This window comes from Cygnus atratus, chromosome 1 (genome assembly GCF_013377495.2).
Source record: "Cygnus atratus isolate AKBS03 ecotype Queensland, Australia chromosome 1, CAtr_DNAZoo_HiC_assembly, whole genome shotgun sequence".
Taxonomy (NCBI): Eukaryota; Metazoa; Chordata; class Aves; order Anseriformes; family Anatidae; genus Cygnus; species Cygnus atratus.
The window spans coordinates 111259108-111266863 of record NC_066362.1 but is presented as its reverse complement, the minus strand read 5'-3'; the positions used below and the strand labels follow the sequence as shown (position 1 = coordinate 111266863).

At 41.9% G+C, this 7756-nt stretch overlaps 1 protein-coding gene across 5 annotated transcripts; it reads left to right on the top strand.

The window, feature by feature from the left end:
* Nucleotides 1-2239: 2239 nt before the first annotated feature.
* Nucleotides 2240-5883, top strand: DNAJC28 (DnaJ heat shock protein family (Hsp40) member C28). Of its 5 annotated transcripts, none has more exons than XM_035545826.2 (3): nucleotides 2240-2334; nucleotides 2828-2928; nucleotides 4483-5883. In XM_035545826.2, exon 3 carries the CDS (start codon nucleotides 4536-4538, stop codon nucleotides 5655-5657), a length of 1122 nt encoding a protein of 373 aa, XP_035401719.1. In that variant the 5' UTR covers nucleotides 2240-2334; nucleotides 2828-2928; nucleotides 4483-4535; the 3' UTR covers nucleotides 5658-5883. The 5 variants fall into 5 exon arrangements, with proteins under 5 accessions (XP_035401719.1, XP_035401718.1, XP_050571532.1 ...); XM_035545825.2 differs by having other exon boundaries at nucleotides 2828-3031; XM_050715575.1 differs by having other exon boundaries at nucleotides 2264-2439; nucleotides 2828-3031.
* Nucleotides 5884-7756: the final 1873 nt, after the last annotated feature.

The following is a 7756-nucleotide window of genomic DNA, read 5'->3' as shown; positions in this document are numbered from 1 at the left end:
GCATGTCTCACTTGAATCATCTATCCTTACCGTGTCAGACCCTGCAGCTTGTTCACACAAAAGGCTGAGGAGTCCTCCAGATGGATTTGAGTTCTTCCTTCTGCTCCTGCTTCAGATCCAAATGACTTTTGACTCCTAAAGCCAGGAATAAGAATGAGAGGCTGGAAGAAGCAGACAGACCTGCATGCTGCCCTGTCCCTCTTATGCTGTCTGACAGTAGCAGTGTGGCAGAATCACCCTAATGCCACCTGCTCTTCAAAACAGACCTCCCCAAAGACTTCAGCAATGTGGACTATTCTTGCCTCTTTCCATTTTTCTTTAGCTAATGACAAAAACAACTCCTCCCCACCAATCAGTCCTACAATGTTAATAGTATTCAACCCTAAAAAAAAAAAAGGTTACAACATGATATCAAAAAGCTGAGATCATTGCTCAGTTCCCATGTTGTTAATAGCAATACTACATCCTCTAAGATAAAATCTCAAAGACAACTTGTAAAAATAAAACATAGCTTTCATGGTCTGCAATTAAACAGAAACATTCCAGTTAAAAACAGTGCACAACTCCCACAGATCTATTCTCTGCAATAACATATATCCTTAGATTTATATGTAAAGGTTATTTTAATATCTACCACGTACTTGAATTGTCTCCCCCTTAATTACTACCCATTTTACCTTCAGAAGAAATTTAATACAAGCATCATCAAGGATAATATTTTATTCTCTACCGATTTCTAGGCCATTCTCTTCAACATCCTAATCCTTTCACAGTAGTATCTGAAGTCATTCAGTTAACATTTGACAAGCTTGCAATGCCACCACTCATTACTGAAAACAAAATCAAAGTATGCCAACATAACACTAAACAGTATCTTTGTGTCCTCAAGTCAGGTAATGAGAAATAAAAAATACATTAACAGAGAAACAAGCCATTTCTTTCACACCGCTAAAACAAATTTAATAGTAAATCCACAACTTTGTTTAAAAATTCCATGCAATTTATGACTTGTGTACTGTTGGACAGATGCTGTGCTTGAGCCTTCTGGTTTATGGAGACATGCATGCTACAGAAATCTTAAGCATCACTTAGCAAGTATTTGTAGACTTCCTTCCTCAGGTTTGTAGACTGTTTTACATTTTCTATCTGTGACTGAACAGCAAGATACCACAACAAGAGTCCTATTTCTTGTAAGATGAAAGAAGGATAAAATGTATCTCTCATTTGCAAGTTTTCAAAATTTGTTTTTATAGGACAGGATGTATGATGTGTTAAGTCAGAAACAGAATTCCTGCTGCCCTGAAACATCTCTCTCAAGAAAATAATCTAAACCTGTACTCGTTCCAGCTGGTCAATTTATAATGCAATTATTTGTTCAAGTAATTTTTTTAGGTGATGAACTGGATATGCAGCAGAGAAAGACAATACACATGGAAACTTCTAATTTCAAAATCTGACTTTTACAGAAAGCCAATTTGAAATAAAAAATGTAGAAAACTGATTTCTAATGGAAATAAAAGATAATCTCTCTGAAATAATGTGTTTCATCGTTATTTATTCAACAAGACAGCATAGTGGTAAAGCTGTAAGAGGAAAAGCAGAGTATAATGCTGGAAGCTGTAAAATTAAGCAGACCACTCAATACTTTATTCCCTTCAGGTGCCAGTGCCACCACTTCAATGGCTAGATATGAAATTTGCTTGACCATGTCCCATCAAGTATCGCTAATTACACCCGCAAGTCTATTTTTTTTTTCTTTTTCTTTTAATAATAGATGCTAGTGCTCAGGGAGGAAACAAAATTTGCCTTCTGACTACTGGACCTTTTCTACATGCATCTGGGCCCCCCCTTCCAGCCTATGGACCTGAATGGTTGTGGGGCCTGGGGTTTCGTTAGCTGAAGCCCCGCTGTCCTGGCAGCCAGCGGGGCCAGGCACAGAAGCTGCAGCAAATCCACCAGACATCACAGCCCCTCCAGCCTCGCAGCTGGCCTTACACATCCTTTTCGGGCAAGCCCAGCAAAGGCTAGAACACCAAAGTGCGTTAACGGACAGAGTGAGCGCGCTGTGAAAAACTACTAATATGCCAGGGAAACCTCACGGGGGAAGGCTGTTTCACAAGCCTGGGAGAGAAAGCCTCGACAGAGGCACTTGCCATCAAATTATAGGGATACACTCAGGAGAACTAAGGCAGAAAAGGGGCTGAGACCTACAGGTGTGCGCGTAACATAAACCCACAATAACCAAAAGCGCGGCCGCCATTTTGTGGCTACCGCCCCGCACTGCGCATGGCGCCGCAAGGCAGCCGGCCGGCGGCCCTCGGGCTCCCCTCGCCGGTGAGCTCGGGCGAGGGCAGGCGGCGGGGGAGACGTCCTTGGGCGAAGGGCAGAGGGAGCTGACGCCCCGCAGGCTTCCTTGCTGGCGCTCTGCAGCCCTCGGGTGTGCGGTGCTGTGAGGGGAGAAGGGGGGGAACGGCGGGCGGGGGGGGTGAAAAGGGGCGCGCTGCGGTGCGGGGAGCCTCCGCCCGCCCGACACAGCCGCGGCTGGAGGAGGGGGGGAAAGAGGACGGGGGAAGGGGGTCAGCCTTTGGGGAAAAGGGGAGCAGTTGTTGGGGAACGGGGGACTGCTACTGGGGCTCTGGTGTCAGCAGGGTGTGTGTGGAGAGAGAGGGATTTGGGCCTTCGTGGGGGGGGACCTTGTCCTTGTCACCCTACCCAGCCCCGTGGGTCACAGCACGGTTGCATCAGGTGGGGAATGAAAACCATCCCCTGGCCCTGTAACGAAGCGGGGTGAGGCCCGCGGTATTAAATGGGGTGTTCTCGTTGGCAGGGCGAAGGTCCTGGTAGTGAAGGTTCTGGAAGCGAAGCCTCCCCCTCCAGCCCGTACTGCTGCAGGGCTGAGGCCGCAGTCAGTCCCGATCGAACAGTACGGTGGGTGCTTTGCAGGAGTGCTGGATGTGAAGCGATATCTGTGATATTTTACCTCGTTCCTGTTTAAAGTGCACCCAGAGTTTAAAAGAGCGATGCTTTTTAGGTGTGTATTTAACGAGTACCGTCTGAATCAAAACAGTTTTGCTCATATGTTAGTCTTATTTAATCCTTTACAGCAGAACTTGGTAACGGCCCACAACCCAAGGGGTGTTTCAAGTTCCAATAGTTTTTTAAGCACAACTGGGTTAAAGTCAAATTAATGGATTTATGAGAAATTCTGCTTCTGATCACTTTGAATTTCAAGGGTGTATTCGCTGATTTTCCATTTAAGTAGTAGGTATGTGGAATTTATGGCCATATAGAACAATGATGATCTTTGCCAACCACCTACATGGAGAGGAAACAGTGTCTTATATACCATGTTATGTCAGTAATATCCATTATAAAAACCAGAAGCTGATAATTTCATACCTTACCTGTATCAAAACCAATTGGAAACATTCAAAGTAGATCCAGTCTTTCATCCAGTCCCACATACATCTCCTTTCCAGAAGGATTAGTGCAGAAAAGCAGTTTGTTATACGTAGAACATACAAACATTATTCATTACTTTAACTCAAGTTAACCTTGGTTTAATCCAGTTTCCTCTTTGGAAAGGAAGTTAGCAAAGGATCTGTTGCAACCAGTGATGAATCTGTAAAAGGAGACTCTTTTTATCACGATCAGCATATGTGGCCTTTGTCTTTGAACTTTTCATCAATGAAGAGTAGTAGTTAGCTGATTTCTATAGGGTGTATCTTTCTACTTTTGATATTTTTTTTTTATATGAATACATACCATCATTTGCCAAAGGTGTTCCTTGTGCTGTTTCCCAAAATTACTCAGAAGCACTGGTATTCCTGACAGAATGAGACATTGCCTGCTACTGATGCGTTCCAAATTCCAGATGTATAACCTTACGTAGCACAAATGAAGGAGATTGGACGCCAGGATGTGTGAGCCCTACTGGGATACAGTAGTTTATCTGAACACTACTTAGGTTATTACTATAAAAAAACAACAAGGGGGTAGTTTAATGAAATCCTTTAAGAATGCACCCGGTAGTAGATCTTGGGGCATTCATATACGAGAAGAGAAAATTCAGTTGACGACTGGATGAAGCTGTGTAGAGGAAAGGGGAGATATTTGCTTCAGCAGAGTTATTGCTCAAGAAAGCACATTTCCAGTTTATGTTGCACTGAGTTTGCAGAAAGGCAATAAAGCTTTGACCTGTTGGGAAGTAAGCAGTGCAAAACAAACCTATGCTGCTGTTGCTATGGCAGGAGAAAGCTGTATTGTGAATTAATTTTCATTTACGTTGTAATACTATTTCAGTAGTAATCAACAAGAAATTCAGAATTCTGTGTTAGTCTGCAAAAGAAAGTACATTGTATACTGTTTTGAAATTTTGTAGGGATTTCTTTAATATAACAAGTTAAAGATAAGATTTTAACAAATGATGTAAGTTCTTTTAAAAAGCATATTTATTACAATTTTTAAAAAATGTGTTTATAGGTCACTGTTTATAATGTAGCTGCATCTGAAGAAATAGGAAGTGGCTTTGTGTTATGCTGACTAACACCACAGGGCATCATTTAACGGCACATCAAGCAATGATTCCAAGAGTCCTGAAGCCATTTTCCTATATGTGTGGCAACAGAATGCTATCGGGTTACAAACCTAAAAGCAATGTCAAGGCCTCGTACAAAATTCTTGAGCTTGAGGAAGGATGTTCCCTTGATGATATCAGAAATTCGTATCGAAATCTTGCCAAAAAATACCATCCAGACAGCGGTTCCAGCACGGCAGATTCAGAAGCATTTATTAAAGTAGAAGACGCATACAGAGTTGTGCTTAGCGATATGGCAAACAAAAAGAAATCAAATGAGAATAAGGAAGAGGAGGAGGAAGACCAGTTCAAAACAAAAGCACCACAGCACAGACACTACTTGAGTTTTGAAGGTGTTGGTTTTGGAACGCCAAGCCAAAGAGAAAAGCAATACATGCAGTTTCGAGTGGACCGTGCTACCGAGCAGGTGTTGGAATACCGAAAGCAGAAACTTGAAAGCCAGTACGTCGCGACTGACCTTATGAGAGCCAAGGATGTGAGAGAGAGCAAGAAGGTGAAGATAACTCAGGCAGTTGAACGGTTGGTTGAGGACCTCATCCAGGAATCAATGGCAAAAGGAGACTTTGACAACCTCAGTGGGAAAGGAAAACCTCTGCAGAAATTTTCAGACTGTCCGCATATCGATCCTATGACTCACAACCTGAACAGAATCCTGATAGACAATGGGTACCAGCCAGAGTGGATCCTGATGCAGAAAGAAATACGGGAAACTATCGAGCGATTAAGAAAGAGTATAGTGGCATCTAGAAGTAAGCTTGGAGAGCCAATGACGCCATACAGGCATAAGCAGTGGAATCGCATTTGTGAGCAATTTATGGAAGATATCAGGAAATTGAACAAAAGAATTGACAGCTTCAATTTAGTTGTTCCTATTCTGAGCAGACAAATGGTGCACTTCAGCGCAGACAAAGAAATCGTTCGAGCACAAAAAACTTATAAAGCTTTGATGGAAAACAAAGAAGCTCCTGATTCAGACACAAAGGGAGAGGAACAGGAAAATGTTAAAAGGTTTGGGTGGAAGTCTTCTCTATTTAAGTGGTTAAACCTTACATTGAAATAAGATAATATTAACTCATCTGTCTTGTCAAGATTCTGGATGCACTTTATCACTAAAACGTGTAGCATTAGAGAAATTTCAGATACACTGAAAATGTTAAATCCGCCTGTCTACCTGGCTATCATTACACCAGTTAAAAGGAATTGGGCTGTCTGATATTCAGTTGAGGGTGCTTAATGGATTTCTTTGTGACTACTGTTAAGGAACAAATAAACTCAGTTATCCTTCAGCTGATTTTACTTCTGATTAAATCAAAATTAATGCTCAACTTTTCTCCTGTGGAATATAATTACTTTACAGTATGTTATCTCTTCATGAAGTGAAACTAAAGCATAACAAAACATGTTAAGGACAAAGTGGAAGTAAAACTGTTACCGTTCCCTGTAGTTTGGCCTTTATCCTTCCTTACGTAAATGCTCACAGCTGATAAATTGTTGACAGGTTTCATGCATTTTTAAAAAATACATTAATTTCTTTAAGGTTACATTAAATGAGGATGGAGGGGGGTCTGGTTGTAGATTTGGACTGTTCATTCTGCTGAAGTCTATTTTTTTTAACACACAAGGAAGTCTCAGTATCCTAGCAAATAAGGAAGACTGGCCAAAACTATACCCTAGCCACAAGGCTTCTTGGAATTGAGAAGGGAATATTAATTTTTAAACATAATTGCTTGCACCATTTAAATATTTAAATTTTCACATAATAAATAATGGTGGCATCAAATAATTTATTATGAAATGTTGCTGTCCTATTAAAGTTCTGGGGCAGTGGCTGGGAGGGTGGCAAAGTCTCCACAGTGCCCGGTATTTATGTTTAGTAACCTCTCTGCTCCCCACCCGGTCTGATTTTCCCGGAGGACTTTGCCCTTGACAAGGTGTCACTGGATATACGGGTATCTGTGTGGACCCCTTTCTTCACTCGTGCCCCAGTGACTCAGACTGTCGCTGTCTTCACCTGAGCAGTTCTGCTGTGCCTGCTGGTCAGGTGGGAAGGCGTCTCATGGGCGCTGGCATGCCACAGAGGGGAAATTTCCAGCTCAGAGGCTCAGAAGTTAAAGCTAGATAATGATCATAACCACCACCCTTTGGCAGATGTCTCAGCACCAACGGAGTCTGGATTCATGCGTTTGCATTTGGGCGGATGACGCTGCATGTGCTCCTTCTGGTCTTTGTGCTCTGGCTCATCTAGGTGAGGTCTTCATGTGCAGACAGAACATTATTTGTTGGTAGAATGGATCAATTGAATTATAATTACTAATAAATACACTTGCAAATAATTTATTGGTAAACACTATAGATCTTTCGAGCCTTTGCGATAATAATGACAAGATACTGAAGTGCTTTAGAAAGTAGGATTAATCTCAGCCTCCTGTAACATACCTTTTCATAGGAATTAAGGTGGCAAAACCAAGAAGTGCAGACATCTGTTGCCTGTTGGTCATGCCACTGAGGTGCTTGGGCTACACAGATACTTCTGCCTGGTGTTAAAAGGGATTAGGTCATGGCTATTTGCTCCTTTCTGCTGAGATTCAATTAGCAGGCAGTGGCACATTAGCAGTGCGTGGATCAGTTGGGTCAGCCAGTAATAAATGTACTCCTCAGTAGCTCTCCACAGCTGTTCTCCAGGTCTGCAAAAATGGTAGGAAAGAATGGGTATCTTGCAGATAGAGGAGGTAAGTCCTGGATGTTGGTGAAGTGGGAGCAAAGAGTGTGTGTAGTCTTGATAATGCCCCACAAGCTCCTTACTCACATTTAGCAACCTGTATGAACGATCTTTTATTTCAAAGTGCCATCTATGTGTTCTTGCAGTGAAAACTGTAAACTAAACATGCTTTTATGGAAGTCCTGTGGCCATAGTAATCTTCAAAAGATCAGATTTTGATTCTTGTTATGTTCTACAGGAATTAGAACTGAATTGCTGTTTAAACTAATCTAGTGACAGATTAAAAAGAGTTAATTGCAAATCGAATTCATTGCACAAGTGTAAATAGAAACTCAGTTCCAAAAAATTCACCTCTGATGGAATCACAATGTTTGGCTCACAATGGAGATAAGTATCAGCAGTTTTAACATTTAAGTTGCCATAATGGATGAGTCAGCATG

Coding starts and splice junctions, on each gene's coding strand:
- DNAJC28 (XM_035545826.2), top strand. CDS start 4,536: ATGCTGACTAACACCACAGGGCATCATTTAACGGCACATCAAGCAATG.